The sequence below is a fragment of the Ziziphus jujuba genome, chromosome 12, assembly GCF_031755915.1.
Source record: "Ziziphus jujuba cultivar Dongzao chromosome 12, ASM3175591v1".
NCBI classification, from domain to species: domain Eukaryota; kingdom Viridiplantae; phylum Streptophyta; class Magnoliopsida; order Rosales; family Rhamnaceae; genus Ziziphus; species Ziziphus jujuba.
This window is the reverse complement of record NC_083390.1, coordinates 24,637,185-24,653,595: the sequence shown is the minus strand read 5'-3', so window position 1 is coordinate 24,653,595 and position 16,411 is coordinate 24,637,185. Positions and strand designations below refer to the sequence as shown.

Below are 16,411 nucleotides of genomic sequence, written 5' to 3'. Positions count from 1 at the left end.
CACATGAGTGAAAAAGGATTATCCACTTTGGCAAGGAAAAAGCTTATCACTGTTTGCAAGGATGCTGTGCTAGATCCTTGTAATCACTGCTTGTTTGGTAAGCAACATAGAGTCTCCTTCAGTTCCTCTGCATCGAGAAGATCAGAGTTGCTTAGTCTGGTGCATTCTGATGTTTGTGGTCCCATGGAGGTGGAATCATTAGGTGGCAACAAGTATTTCCTGACCTTCATTGATGATGCTTCACGGAAGGTGTGGGTATATTTCTTGAAGACAAAGAACCAGGTATTGGATTACTTCAAACTGTTTCATACCATGGTAGAGCGTGAAACAGGAAAGAAGCTGAAATGTCTCCGCTCAGATAATGGCGGCGAGTATACTTCCAAGGAGTTCGATGCCTACTGTAGAAGACACGGCATTCGACATGAGAAGACGGTCCCTCGCACCCCACAACATAATGGAATAGCCGAAAGAATGAACCGAACCATTATGGAAAAGGTCAGAAGTATGATCAGTATGGCTAAGCTGCCAAAGCCATTCTAGGGAGAAGCTGTTCGTGCCGCCTGCTATTTAATCAACAGATCACCGTCAGTACCGTTGAATTTTGAAATTCCGGAGAAAATGTGATCGGGTAAGATTCCCTCCTACTCTCATTTAAGAGTGTTTGGTTGTTTAGCTTATGTACATGTATCCAAGGAGCTCAGACAGAAGCTCGATGCAAGATCTACTCCATGCATCTTTATAGGATATGGAGATGAAGAATTCGGATACAGGTTATGTGACCCGAAAACAAAGAAGGTTATTAGAAGCAGGGATGTAGTATTCCATGAAAACCAGAAAATGGAAGACATTGAAAAGCCCAGAATGTCTCCTAATTGTAGTTCTAGTGCCGAGAATATTTGTCCTAATCCAGCACCAGCACAAATAGCCACAGAAGATAATGAGGTGCATGAAGATATACCAGAAGCAGACCAGGAGGAAGAAGGGGATATTGAGCAGGGGGAGACTCAATCCTCTCAAGCAGCTGCAGGGCCATCACAGCGGTCAGATGATGGTACACCTCCTGAAACCAGTGGTTTACAAGTTCGGAGATCTGAGCGAGGCCGAATTCCATCAAAGAGATTTCCATAATCTGAGTATATTCTGCTTACTGAAGAGGGGGAGCCAGAGAGTTTCCAGGAAGCTGTTTCTCATCAAGAGAAGGAAAAGTGGCTGCAAGCAATGCAAGATGAGATGGAATCCTTGCAGAAAAATCATACTTATGAGTTGGTTGAGCTTCCAACAGGAAAGAAGGCACTAAAGAATAAATGGGTGTTCAAGCTCAAGAAAGATGGCAGCGGAAAGGTGGTGAAACACAAAGCCCGATTGGTGGTCAAAGGATTTCTTCAGAAGAAAGGAATTGACTTTGATGAGATTTTTTCACCAGTGGTAAAAATGACTTCAATTCGAGTCATTTTTGGTTTAGTAGCAAGTCTAAACCTAGAGCTTGAACAGATGGATGTGAAGACATCATTTCTTCACGGTGATTTACATGAAGAAATCTACATGGAGCAGCCAGAAGGATTTGAGGTTTCAGGGAAAGAAAACCTCGTATGCAAGCTAAAGAAGAGCTTGTATGGCCTCAAGCAAGCACCAAGACAATGGTATAAGAAGTTTGACTCGTTTATGGTGAGTCAAGGTTATAAAAGGACTGCAGCAGACCAGTGTGTTTATATTCAAAAATTTTCAGGAGGAAACTTCATTGCACTTTTGCTATATGTGGACGACATGTTGATCGTTGGACAAGATGCAATGAAGATTAGTCAGCTGAAGAAAGAATTGTCTAAGTCATTTGATATGAAAGACTTAGGACCAGCTCAACAAATTTTGGGAATGCAAATAATCCGAGACAGGAAGAATAGAAGGTTATGGCTATCTCAAGAGAAGTATGTTGAACGGGTGATAAAGAGATTCAACATGGATAAAGCCAAACCGGTCAGCATTCCACTTGCAAATCATTTCAAGTTGAGTAAGAGATTGTGCCCCTCATCCAAAGAAGAGATAGAGGAGATGGCTTCAGTACCATATTCTTCAGCGGTAGGAAGTCTGATGTATGCAATGGTGTGTACCAGACCAGACATTGCTCATGCAGTAGGTGTTGTGAGCAGATTTCTTTCAAATCCTGGAAAGAAACACTGGGAAGCAGTCAAATGGATTCTCAGGTATCTTAAAGGTACATCGAAGCTGTGCTTGTGCTACGGGGGAGGTGATCCAATCTTAGAAGGCTATACAGATGCAGATATGGCCGGAGACCCTGATAATAGAAAGTCTACATCAGGTTATCTCTACACTTTTGCAGGGGGAGCTGTGTCATGGCAGTCAAGATTGCAGAAGTGTGTTGCTTTATCCACTACTGAAGCAGAGTACATTGCTGCAGCGGAAGCGGGTAAGGAAATGTTGTGGTTAAAGCGTTTTCTCATAGAATTGGGTATCAAGCAAGAAGACTACAAGATACATTGTGATAACCAAAGTGCCATGGATTTGAGCAAAAACTCAATGTATCATTCCCGTACAAAGCACATTGACATCCGCTATCATTGGATACGCGAAGTAATAGATCAACAGTTGCTGAAACTAATGAAGATTCACACAAAAGAGAATCCAACAGATATGCTAACAAAAGTTGTTGCTCAAGAGAAGCTGAAGCTATGCAGAGACATAGCTGGAACAGATGGCAGATGACCATCAGTTTTAAATTCGGCTGGAGGGGGAGAATTGTGAAGTCCAGCCGCACCACCCACAGCCACCATTTTTGACACACCGACAGCCACCATTCTTGACACACCGACAGCCACCATTCTTGACAATGGCCATTGCTGCACCGAAAATGGATTGATCAACAATTGTGGGCTAAACTGTTGAAGATTGTGGCCATGCAACCGACCTTGTAAGCCTATAAATAGGCTCCTTCCCGTTGCATGCAAATCAAGCCAAGTGAGAAAACTCAATATTATCCCAAGTGAGGAATATTGAGAGAAAACTCCGAGAGAGAGAGTGTTTAAGTTCCAGAGAGAGCTTGAGAGAAGAGTGAGCAATTCCAGAGAGAATTTGAGAGTGTAGGGAGAGATTCCACGTGAGAATCCAAGAGAGAAGTTTTTGTATTTTTGTATTCTATTTCAAAGAGAGTAATAGAATTCTTTTTATTTTTCTTCTCATATTTCTTCTCTAAAGTGGTCAGAGAACCACAACATCTACAAACAAGAGATAATGTATATATATTGAATTAAGGCTGTTTTCACGGAGAATTTCGACTGTCTCATATAGAATGTTGGATTTTTATTATTGGGGATAAAGCTTATTAGGAGTTTGGACTTCTGTTAATATTTGCAATGGTATAAAATTTAAGGAAGATTGAGAACTTAAAATTTGTCTTTTAGAAAAAAGGAAAAAAATAAAAATAAAAATACGTAAGTGCTGATTCTAGTAAAGTGTACTTACTTGGAGACTAATTTCTCAATACCTTTCTGTTTTTGTTTGTTCTTTGAATATGCCTGGTTTGTAACATCATAATTAAGTTCATAAATTTCCTACATTATAGTATTGCAAGCACAAAATATCATTAATATCTTGGTGTATGCATATTAGAAATATTGCTGATGAGTAATGAAAGTGCAGCAAGAGAAGTTAAAAATGAAGTGCACTCATGGGCAGAGGAGAAAACAAAGGGCCTCATGAAAGGGTTTCTGCCACCCACATCAAAATTGAAAGGACCACTCTTTTTCGCAAATGCTCTCTACTTTAAGGCAGCATGGTTAGATCAATTTGTTGCCTCATCGACTCGGGACGAAGATTTCCACCTTCTTGATGGGAAAACTATCAGAGCACCTTTCATGACCCAAATAGAAAAGAGCATGAAGAGGTGTGGATCATTCGAGGATTTTAAGGTTATCAGACTCAATTATAATGCCGGTAGATGTTACAGTAACAACTTCCCACGTTTCTGTATGGATATCATTCTTCCTGAAAGAAAAAATGGACTCCAAGATCTGCTAGAGATTTTTAATTCTGATACAAAACTTCTACTCCAGGATTTTAAGCTGGAAGATATGCTGGTTACTGAGATATGGATTCCAAAGTGGAAGTTTTCTTATGGTTTGGACATGGTTAAGCTCGTGAAGAAATTGGGATTGACTTTGCCTTTCAATTACCCGGATGCTGATTTCACTGAGGCAATGGATTCTCCGGATGCTGAAGAAATTTTTATCTTGAAAATGCTTCATAAAGCATGCATTTCAGTTAATGAGGAAGGGACAGAAGGAGCTTCAATAGTTTCTTGTGATGAAAATTTGGGATGTTCAATGTATCCCCCTCCTGAGATACAATTTGTTGCTGACCATCCTTTTATGTTCATGATCAAAGAAAAGGGTTCTGGGGCTGTGATTTTCACTGGAGCTGTTCTTAATCCCCTCTCTGATATTTGAAATATTTATGAATATTTATTCAATATAATTATCCATCTCTTTATAACATTTTATTTTAATTAGATTTATGATTATGATGCAATTGCAATAATACCAAAATTATGACTATCATTTCAGATTGTTTTTCTTTTTTCATTCTTAATTTCATGAGATGGTGAGGAAAATATTGGGATATGTTTGGAGAAAATTAGCATTCCATTGATCATATTTATAGCTCAGTAGTGTATAGCAGAAATAAGAAAGGCTTTTGACAAATTCTGTTATATACATATTCTTTGGCTGGCTATTGAATTATTATGTAGTTTGAAAATTCTGATAGATTTGTACAACCTCAGGCCGATGGCCCTGCACTACGCGACATTAAAAAGGGACATGCCAAGGCAAATAGCAGGGCATATCAAATTGAACTCAAACCACAATTCTCGAGTAAGTATGATGATTCAGTTAGCTTTCTTCGGCTAAACTACGGGAGGCCATTAGTTATTAGATGTTTGTTATGAACTATATAAATACAGGTCCATAGTATGATTTCTTTTACTAAAAAAGAAAAAAGAAAAAAGAAAAAAGAAAAAAGGTTGTGTGCATTGGTACCTGTGTGGCAAGGCTACCTGTATTTTTTGGGTTTTTTTCATTAGTTATTAGATGCTTGTTATTAAGTATATAAACATAGGCCCATAGTATGATTTCTTTTATTAAAAAATAAAAAATAAAAATGGTTGTGTGCATTGGTGCACCTTGACCACGGTTTCCAATGTTATAAAGAGCTGGATGTTCAAGTTACCAACCGTTTATGTTCATGATAAGAGAAATGGTTTCTGGGGTTGTGATTTTCACTGGAGCTGTTCTTAATCCCCTCTCTGATAATTAAAAGTTTATATACATATATAGTAATTCAATTGTTTTGTAAAGTTAATGTTCACAATTCAATAGTATTGGCATACTACTGTTTGCATTTTTTTTTTTTTTTTGAAAAGAAAAATTATGATTATGATGATGTTATAACACCAAATTATTGCTATAACTTCGAATTGCTTTTAGCTTTTTTTCTTATTAGTTTTTTAAACAATTCTTCTTATTATTATTCTTCCATTCTTAGTTTCATCTCAGTACATAAAGCGCTCATATACATACTCTAGCATGAGACAAACTATTACTGTAAATACATATATATGTATATATATACTGCTAAGAATTCCTCACAAAGTTCAAATTATGATTGAAACCAAAAAAACTAGAAGAATAATTTGTTTTATTCCCAGCTATCGTAGTAAACATTACAAAGAATTACGGGGTTTGGCCTTAAAAGAATGTCTCAATTTACAAATTTTACAAGAAAGGCATCCTTTTTTTCTGTAGGAACACTATCAATATACAGAGAAAACAGAGTGTCAAAGTTGTTCAACTGTATTACTCGCTATTGGCAAGTCTCAAAATATGCAAAAAACTCCATATTATAATAGAAGAATATATTTATATATATGTGTATATATATATATATATATATATATTATGTAAGTCCTTGAAAACTCAAATGAGATCACAAAATTAAGTTTAGGTTTGAATGTCACTCACGAACAAGGTGTACATATTTAATTCTTTTTTTTTTTTTGTTTTTTTTTTGTATCTTCGAATGAAAAACATGAAATAATAATACATTAAATGATCTCTCATAATTGTTTACAATTGATGAAAATGAAAATACAAAGCTAGACAATCCTGGTGTCTATTTATTAATCTTTTTTATCAAGCAAATGCTCAATGAGATAAAAACTAAAGAATTAGAATATTTCTTGGCAGAGGCCAAAATTTTCGTTAACAGCACTGCAAATCCTTCTAATCTGTCCAGCAGCAAATGTAATCCCAGAGACTAAAATTTGGTGGAACCTTAGGAGCTTAACCTCTGAATGTCTGTCTTACCTCAAGGAAAGAATCAAAGAGGTAAAACTTCTCGATATTTGGCGACCTTTCAAGAATTTGGTTTGATGTAAACTGACAATTCTGTTCCATGTCAAGGTCATAGATCATCAAGCCGCGGTTCATATATAGAATTCGGTGTCGGTTGTGGACTTCAAGGAGCAAATGCCACTGCCTTATCCTGTAGCTGTTAACAATGAAGCATTGTATGAGCTTGTAAAGAAAGTTGGAGAGAGTCTTAGTTGGGGAAGCCAATATGCAACTTGTTCTAGTATCAATGGTATCAGAGGGTTTTGGCTTTTTTCTCACAAAAGATTTCTCCTACAGTTTTTGTATTGGGGGTAAAGAATGAGTGTGTAAAAGCAGATCAACCATTGCACTCTTTCCTTACTTCTTGGTTAATGAAGAATCTCTTCCGATCGAAGCAGATTAACTGTATTACTTGCTATTGGTAAGTCTTAAAAGTACGTCAAAGACTTTATATTATACTACAATATATATTTTTATAATAATTCTTCTTTTCATAAGAATATTAGAAACGAGCCAAGTGTTAAGCTTGCATTGCTTCGTTTTGTGTATGTGCTTGTAAATTGAAATGAGGTCAGAAAATTTAGGTTTAGACATCACTGACAAGGTGTACATATATATATATATATTTTTTTTTTTTTCCTATCTTTGTTTGAAAAACTTGAAATAAAGTAATACATTAAAATTGATCTCATAATTGTTTACAATTGATGGAAGTGAAAATTAAAAATTATAGACAATCCTGGTGTCTATTTATTGTTCTTTTTAACAAACAAATGCTTAATAAGATATAAATGAAATAATATTTCCTGGCAGAGGCTAGAATTTTAGTTAACAGCGCTGCAAATCCTTCTTATCTGTCCAGCAGAACCAGTGAGAGGCTCAATATCTCCCATTTTAACCATGGCAGATGCAAAGTCAGACAGAAATTTTGAAGGGTTGCTACTGTACTCTGAAACAATGCTGTCCGTTGATCCTCCGCTGAAGAGAACTTGATCAGATTCAAGAAGACCCTTCTTCTGAATCAAGTTCTTGAAGTAATTATTGTCCAATTGATTCGGTGTCACCAAATCAAGCGGAGCCAAATTGGAATTACCATCGCCTTGGTTAGCAGGGCAACCGCGTCTTCGAGTGCTGGCAAAACCAGCATCAATGTCGCTAGCATTGTTGTAAATTCTGTCACGGAATGTGACACATTGAGCTTGTCCCATTGTATGTGATCCTGACAAGGCAACCATGTCTCTTGCACTGAGGCCTTTGTCAGCAAATCTAGATATAAGTCTATCAACACCATCTCTGAAGCTAGGAAGATCACTGTTAGCCTTGTCCGGATTTGCTGTAGTTGAATCTCTTCTTCCAAGCTTCACTGTCCATGATGGACCTCCCACCTACATATATAATCAGAGCCATTGATATGTATGTAAATATGTCAACATATATTTAGATATAATTAATCTACTATTTATACATGAAGTTCAATTTCTCAAAAACTATTTTGTAACTTATAATAAGAGACATGGTGATGTGGGGGTGCTAAAGATTGTAACATCTTCGATGAGGTGAATGGTTCCATATATATATATATATATATATATATACACATATGAAATATATACTCACAGCAACAGATGCATCTCTTGCGGCGACTGAAAGGATATCAGCACAAGATATAACACCAGGGCATATTTTCTCGACCTCCAATTTTGCAGCATCAATCACTTGGTGGCCTCTTGCTGAATTCCTATTGGGTCCTGCTTCCATTTCACTTCTAATAGTAGAAGTTCCATTAAGCAAAATTGATGCATCACAACCCTGCAAAAACCAATAATATATATAATTCCAAAATTACATTATTTGTACAAAAAATAAAAAAGTATATATGTGTATGTGTATTAAGTACATATATATATATATATATATATACCTGAACAAAGCAGTCATGAAAATGAAGGCGGATGAGAGAAGCTGCCATCCGACGTTCTCGGGAAATTGCAGCTCTAATGGAATTTCGGATGGTAGCGAGGGCATTTGGACATGTAGATTCATAGAAGGAAGAGGATAGTTGGGCTTTGCATGTTGTGCTGAAAAGAAGTAGAAGGAACAAAGCAGCGGGGACAAATATTGCACGGGAGGCCATTATTTAGATGTTTGTTTCTTTGGAAAATTTTGCTTTGGATGGGAAAGGAAAAACAATGAGATGGTAAGGAAAAAGATAGGGATCGATATGTTTGGAGAAAGATTAGCGTTCCAGTGGTCATATTTATAGTTCAGTAATGCAGAGTAGAAACAAGAAAGGCTTTGACAAATTCTATTATATTATTTTGCTGACCGTTGAATTATTATTTATTTTGAAAATTCAGATTGAATTGTAGAGAGTATAATTGTAAGTCAAAAGAAGATATTATTATTATAATACAAAAGATAAAGTTTGAGTTTGTCGACTTTGACAATTATAGCGAATAAAGACAAAGTATATATATATATATATATATAAGTTAAATCCAGCCCACCTGCATGGCTAGCAGCCTAGCCCACTTGCATGGCTAGCAGCCTAGCCGATTTCTAATTTTGTTTATCAGTTATTAAATATTAAACCAAGAAAGAAAATAGGATTAATAAAAATGAAGAAAAAGGTACATAATGATATAATTAAAAATATTAATTAATTCATTAGCTTATCCATCTTCTTTCCATAAAAATTTATTTGTTTTATGTTTTCTTAAAAATAAAAAATAAAAAATATTATATTTTACTTCTTCTTTTTTTTTTTGGGGGGGGGAGGGGGTAAAGTATTATATTTTACTTGCTGTGAGAACAGTGATAAGGATTTAAATGTATAAAAGAATATTATGGTCAGCTCAAATATTTGATCGACCAATCAACATTCCAAAATTTCATGGCAGAGAACAAAACGAAGGAAAAGTACAAATGAAAATTAATTTCAGTGCCCCACCTGCATGGCTAGCAGATTTCCAATTTTGTTTATTGATTAATCTCTTAATTAAATTCATCAATCCAAGGGTAAAATTAATTAAAAAAATAAAATTAGGATACTATAAAAATATTAATTAGCTAGCAAATTAAGCGTAATAATACACATAAAAAAAAAGGGGGTTGTGTGAATTGATACCTGAGCCCAGGCTCAATATTTCACATTTCACATTAACATTTCCAATCAACTAATTGCAAACATTTCACAATATTTCATATCACACAATATTTCCAATCAACTAATTGCAAGTCCCACCTTGACATAACATTTCAGAGCACCAATCACTCCTGACTTGGTAACAAGCCTCGTTACAGGGCCCCGGCAATTAAGTCCTCTAAACTGAGTCTAAATAATTAGTGATTCTTTTTACTTTTACAATGATGTGGTACTTTCCTTTTTATTTAGACCAATTATGTTTTTAATTTTCATTTAATTCTTTTAAGAATGTTACCACATTTACATGAATTGAGAGAGTTATAACGTTAATTGTTATTACTTTTAAACCACAAACTGGAACAACATATATATATTCGATTATAAAGTACTTAGAATAACGTTTGGCTTTTTATTTTTATTTTAAGTAGTCATTTTAGAACAATAAGTAACAGTAGTACTATAATCTTTAAAAAAAAAAAAAATTAACGTTCCCATAAATATGAATGTCAGGACCCGTCCAGAATTTCTCCCCGGAACCCTAGACAGGCCCTGATCCCAGAGAAATACCACCGAACCTTCCAACGGAAAATCCGGCAGCACCTCCCCTAAGGGTAGGACTAACCAAAAATTACCTACACTGAAAACACACTTCTATGTTCAACCCCTTATTTCTCCCACAATACTACAAATTGATTCCACAAATTTCAGCACTTCAAAAATAACAGCAATCCAGTGCGTAAATAATAACTACACGTCCAATATAGTATACAGAGCATTATACAATAAATATGGAATTAATACCATGATAGATAAGAAGCAATACAAGATAGAGAGGAAAAAGGGAAGAAATACTTCTTGAACTTTCGGCAACGAACTGAGACGTTGGGCTCGCCCTGGACAATCAACGTCTCCAACCTGGACCTAGGGGAACGAAACTTAAAAACATGAGATGCTAATCATCTCAGTGAGTGACCCTATCTACTGTACACCTTTAATATTAATAATATACCAAATAAAAGGATTTAATTAATCAATACCGAACAATTAAATAAATAAACAATTGAGGTAACAATTTCTCTCAAAACCCTCACTATTCACTCTGTTGGAAATGTTTCCCTTTTAAAACATTTTCACAAAACCCGATATTTGTACTTCCCGAAAACCAAGGGACCAAATAATTTAATAAACAACAAATAAATAAATAAATACCCCAAATATAAATAAACTGTAATAAATTATAATAAATAATTTTGTACTCTTTGGGGTTTGAAATTTTATCTGAAAATTACACTTGACGCATCACACCATATACCGGTGATGCCCTCTGATACCCAGCGTCTTGAGCACCGACTGGCGGGGGGATTAAAGAGAGAAACTTGCAAACGGCACTTCGACGTCCTGACAGTACTGCTGCTGAACCATCATCCCAGCCAAGGAGGGGGGCGGCTGTGGCCAATAATAAACTTGCCTGCCCACGGTCCAATGGCAACTCATGGGTGAAATAATAATACTTGCGCGCTTAACCACATATACATATACCAGAACACCAATACTGTATGAATGCGTCTAAAATAATTATTAAACCAACTGTACCGTTTTCCAAAATCACCGTGGGAAATATACCAAATTTCTCAATTACCATCCCACATATTTTTATTTAACAAACGGTATGGAAATATCGATAACAAATAAAACCATACCCTTTCTCGTAATACGAGATTTAACAATTGAAATACCGCAGGCATAATTTATAAAATTAAACCACCAACTTAAACAAATATTTTCATAAAATATTTAACCCAATTATTCCCGAAAAATAACACTTAAAACCACGTACGATTATTACTGAAATATACTTTGCTCATGCACAATAAATAAATTAAACCACAATAAAATAATACTTGGGAAATTCTTAGTAACCCAAAATTCCGTTTAGTATCAATAGGTAAAATATATATATATAAAATAATATTTTTTTCCCGACTATATTTAAATTCCACCACATGAGCATAATTTCAGATACCAATTTAACAGCAATTAAATATAATTAATTATCCCAAAATATTTATTAAAGGTGGGTCACTCACATGAAGCACGCAATTAACCTAAGATCCACCATGGGATCAATTCCATGACTCACCCATGCTCCTAGAACAAAATCCACACACAGTCAAATAAATTAATATTTTAATCGGGTAAATAATACCAGTACCCGGGGGGTCAAACACAAACGTTATCCAAAATAGTCGAATAATATACCGAATCGAAGCTTGAGCGACGAGGATTACAAACCCAGTCTCCATCGACCCCAATTCGGCCGGAGGTGGCCGAAATTTGATCGGAAAGCTTTGGCCGATTTTCAATTCCTCGTATCTCGCAAACCGCTTTGAATTTTTGAGATTGGAGGCCATATTTGAACTCAGAGGACCCAAAGTAGGGGGAGAGGAGGTTTAATTTGGATTGGGCTGGCCAGAAAACACAAGAAAAGAGGAAAGAGAAATTTTTCCCGCCGGCGGCTTCTCCAGCCCGATCGGGGCACGTCCGGCAGCCGGTGACCGTGAAAATTGGCAACCGAGCTTGCCTCCTCCCTCCGCTCATCACTGGCCAGCGCGTGTGGACTATGGGTGGCCGGAATTTGAAAAATACGGTGAGGCCGAGAGGGAGGAAGGAAGGGAAAGGAAGAAGAAAAGAAGAAGAAGAAGAGGAAGAAGAAGAACAGAAACGGGGCTGGGTCCCCTTTTTTCCCACGTGGGGGAAAAGAAAAGAAAAAGAAAAAGAAAAACAAAAATAAAATAAAATAATAAAAATAATTAAATAATTAAATAATAATATTATTATTTAAAATAATAATATTATTATTTAAAATAATAATAAAATAATATGATATTACACATGGTTGACATGTGGCTTCTCAACATGGTGACACATGGTCACCTTCATTAAGTCAAACGTGGCACATCGTTACACGTTAAAAAAATAATATTAAAATAATACAGTATTTTAAAAAACTCTATAGGTCCATAACTTTCAAACCACATGTCCAAATCGGACGTGCCGCTAATCTACGGACTTGTATCGACGAGCACTTCACAACCATGCATGAGTCAAAGCTCAACCTTGCATGAATAAAAAGTCAACTCGGGCACCCCTTGGACAGTTTGGACCTCAACTTGTTTTGCTCATAACTTTCAAACCGTAGCTCCGTTTTCAACGTGCTACTAGTCTACGAACTCGTGCCAACGTGTACTTCGTAACGGTACCTCAGTCAACCTAGAATTCCAATCGGGTCAAAAAGTCAACTTTTGACCCATTCGGTCAACAGTCAACCTCGATCAACGTGCGAAAATTCTGACATAGTTCGGGACGGGGTGTTACAATGAAACTGAATGGAAACCTAATTTGGACATGTACATTCATTAAACGAAGAAGATATATTGCACGGAGGGCCATTAGTTATTGGATTGTTTGTTTCTTTGGAATTTTTTTTTTTTGGATGGGAAAGAAAATTAAAACTGGAAAAGTATGAGATGGGAAGGAAAATATTGTAACATCATTATAACTCAGCATATAGTATAAATCAGAAAGAGTTTGACCAAGGATAATTATAACTCAGCATATAGTAGAAATAGAAAGGATTTGACAAATTCTATTATTCTTTCGCTGGCTATTGAATTATTAAATTATTTATGTAGTTTTAAAAATTCTGATATATTAATGTGTATAACATATAATAAAATAAAGAGAGGATATTATTACTGTATCTAATACAAAAGCTAAACTTGGAGATGGTCTTAGGCAAATTATTATATATTGAACTCATCATCCCAAGGGTAAAAACAAATGAGAAAAAAAGAAGATATAATAAAAATGAAAGAAAAAGGTGCATAGTATAATTTTTTTTTTTTAAAAAAAAGGTTAAATTATTTGATTAAAAAAATGGTTGTGTGCATTGGCACCTCAGTCAAGGTTACTCGTACTTTTTGTGTTTTGTACAAAAAAATCACTATGCAATATAAGCAAACGTATATCAACTTTATAGAAGCCCACCTTAATTCAAAGTTCTTTGATACACCAACTTTTTTAATATCCCAACTTAATTAATTACGAAAACAATGTTATAAGACCCAACAATGAACTTTTCTAAACAATGTCCAAATAAATACTACTTGTTTTTACTTTCTAAATGATGTAGGATTTTTATTTAAATTACCTTATATAGATGTATGGATTTAAAAGTATAGAATATTAATGTTGAGTTAACACTTATTTCAAAAGTTTAAGCTAATTTAAAATTTTTGGGTCTTTATATGTGTTTTTTATTAATTAATTTATTATTTTTCTCTAACACTCCCTCTCATGTTTGTCTCTGGATCTTTACATGTGGTTTTTTTTTTAATTAATTTATTTTGGATGAAGTTAATGAGTTTTAAACTCAAGACTTTTTGGATTTCTGGTTCTGATACCTTCATATGTAGGTCCACTTTTGGATCTTTGCATGTGTTTTTTTTTTTTTTTAATTAAACCTTTTGAATATTTGATTTTGATATCATGTTGAATTATCACTTATTCCAAAAGCTTAAATCGATGAAAGGTGAACTTTCATTTGGTTTATATTTTTCTCTAACAACTAAAAGTATGTTTGTGATATGTTAGCAAAGCAATAGATAATTCAGCACAACAAATGTTTATAATAATATTATATCATTGATTAATATGTTAATATTATATCATTAATTAATACGTTTCTATTTTTAAAACTTGGATGTATGTCTTCATCTATGGACTTGAGATGGTATGACCAAAAAATTCTGCTTAATTTACTGGTTCGTTTTCATTAATTATGATGTAGAAGGAATATAGGATGATGATGACGATGAGGAAAGAGTACTTTCTTCTTAAAAAAAAAAAAATCTTTATTTTATGTTTTAATTGGAATTATTAAGGTAACTAATGTCTTTTTGTCCCAAAAAAAAAAAAATTGTCCATGCCATTGGAAAAAAGATTAAAAGATGTTATAGATACCCATCTCGTCGTCACCACAGGTAATAAGAATTTAGATGAAAGAGTATTATGAACTCAAAGATTTGATCAAGTCAACGTTCCAATTTCCCTTTTTGATTTGTGACTTTTATATTGAGAGAGGTTTTTAAGTTTCATGGTCAAATTTGTTCACACTAATTGCAGCCAATTTAAGTTCTTTTTTCATACAAATGTCAAGGATTTGATCGATGCCTGCCTAGAAACGAATATTAATTCTTGAGGTTGATTTGCCATTTAAGATTAGATGACCATTTCATGCTTATGCTTGAAAGTATGCATGTATAGAGATCGCGTGTTTACGTAATGTTTGAATTCAGAATGCCAAAAGAAAAAAATGGAAAACCGACGTTAAAGATCGAGATAGATAAACTGTCTTCAGAAGCCAACAACAAATTAAAATAGATGTATTTGACTTAGCATGTAGAGGATTTTGAAATCTTAATATATACTTCAATTTAAGTTTTTTTTTTTTTTTAATTGTAGAAAGTGGATACTTAATTTATTTAATTATTTCCATTAATTTTGTACAGCCTTAAAAACTAAAACTTAAACTTAATAATAATAATAATAATAATAATAATAAATGGTTGTGTGCATTGACAACTGAGCCAAGGCTTCGCAAGCATTTCAGTTATTATTTCCAATCAACTATAAGTGGAAACTTTTCACGTTATTTCACTTTATATTTACTTCTACCAAACTATTACTGCAAACGTTTCACAATATTTCAATTTAATATTTCCAATCAAATAACTGTAAGCATTTCTCATATATTCCTAATCAACTAACATACAATTTCACAGTAATATTCCCAATCAAATCATTTCACAGTATTTCACATTAATATTCCCAATCAAATCATTACAAACATTTCACATATTAAAGTCCCACGTTGATCAAGTTCTTCAAAGCACCAACCACATTAATACCCTACTTGGTTACAAGCTCCGGTGACAAGACCCAGCGATCAATTCATCCAAAGTGAGTCTAAATGAATTGTCACCCTTTTAACTCTCTAAGGGATATATATTTTATTTAGACCAATTAGGCTTTGAGTTCTCATCTACTTCTTTTAAGAGTATTATGATATAATATTTGCACTAACTGGCAAGGTTAAATGTTAATTGTTATGGTTTTTTTTGGTGAAAAAAATTTATTTGTTATTACTTTCACCACAAACTGGAACAGCATATATATATATATATATATATTTGATCATAGATTAAGTAATTAGAATAACTTTTGGGCTTTTTTTTTTTTAAACTTTTTAAGTAGTCGTTTTGGAACAATAATTACAGTATGTTATTTTAAAGTTAACAATAGTACTATTGTAACAAGAATTTGACGTTTTCGTACATGAAATTGAATGGAAACCTAATTTGGACAGGTTCATTCATAACACGAAGAAAACATACATACTTGGGCTTTGCATGTTGTGGTGAAAATAAGTATCAGGATTAGGAATAAAGTGGAAGGGACAATATTGCACGTATGGGAGGACATTACTTATTAGATGTTTGTTTCTTTGGAAAACTTTGTATGGATGGGAAGGAAAATAATTACTCAGTACGTAGTAGAAATTAACAAGAAAGGCTTTGGCAAATTCTCTTATTCTTTGGCTGGCTATTGAATTGTATTATGTAGATTTAAAAATCATGATAGATTTGTATAAAGTAATAAGACAACGAAGACATTATTACTACGATACAAGAGTTAAAAAGTTGGAGTTAGTCTGGCAAATTATTGTGAATAAAGATGAAGTATTTATGAAAGTTAAACCCAGCCAATGTGCATGACTAGCAGATTTCCAATTTTGTTGAATAAT

General features: G+C 34.2%; 2 protein-coding genes across 2 annotated transcripts; one reads left to right on the top strand and one right to left on the bottom strand.

Annotated features, from left to right (window-relative positions):
* Positions 1-3,632: 3,632 nt before the first annotated feature.
* On the top strand, positions 3,633-4,457 carry LOC107429730 (serpin-ZXA). Its single transcript, XM_016040477.1, has one exon. It carries the CDS (start codon positions 3,633-3,635, stop codon positions 4,455-4,457), a length of 825 nt encoding a protein of 274 aa, XP_015895963.1.
* Positions 4,458-7,028: 2,571 nt separating this feature from the next.
* On the bottom strand, positions 7,029-8,614 carry LOC125418506 (lignin-forming anionic peroxidase-like). The gene is made up of 3 exons (XM_060813670.1): positions 8,323-8,614; positions 8,019-8,210; positions 7,029-7,786 (listed from the first exon to the last, which is right to left on the bottom strand). The coding sequence occupies exons 1-3, from the start codon at positions 8,533-8,535 to the stop codon at positions 7,226-7,228; spliced, it is 966 nt and encodes a 321-aa protein (XP_060669653.1). The 5' UTR covers positions 8,536-8,614; the 3' UTR covers positions 7,029-7,225.
* Between the last annotated feature and the right edge of the window lie 7,797 nt (positions 8,615-16,411).

Excerpts from the sequence above, each read along its gene's own strand:
- LOC125418506 (XM_060813670.1), bottom strand. The coding sequence starts at position 8,535 with ATGGCCTCCCGTGCAATATTTGTCCCCGCTGCTTTGTTCCTTCTACTT. Across the intron at positions 8,211-8,322 it reads TTCATGACTGCTTTGTTCAG|GGTTGTGATGCATCAATTTT; the intron begins GTATATATATAT and ends TGGTTTTTGCAG. Across the intron at positions 7,787-8,018 it reads CAAGAGATGCATCTGTTGCT|GTGGGAGGTCCATCATGGAC; the intron begins GTGAGTATATAT and ends TTATATATGTAG.
- LOC107429730 (XM_016040477.1), top strand. The coding sequence starts at position 3,633 with ATGAGTAATGAAAGTGCAGCAAGAGAAGTTAAAAATGAAGTGCACTCA.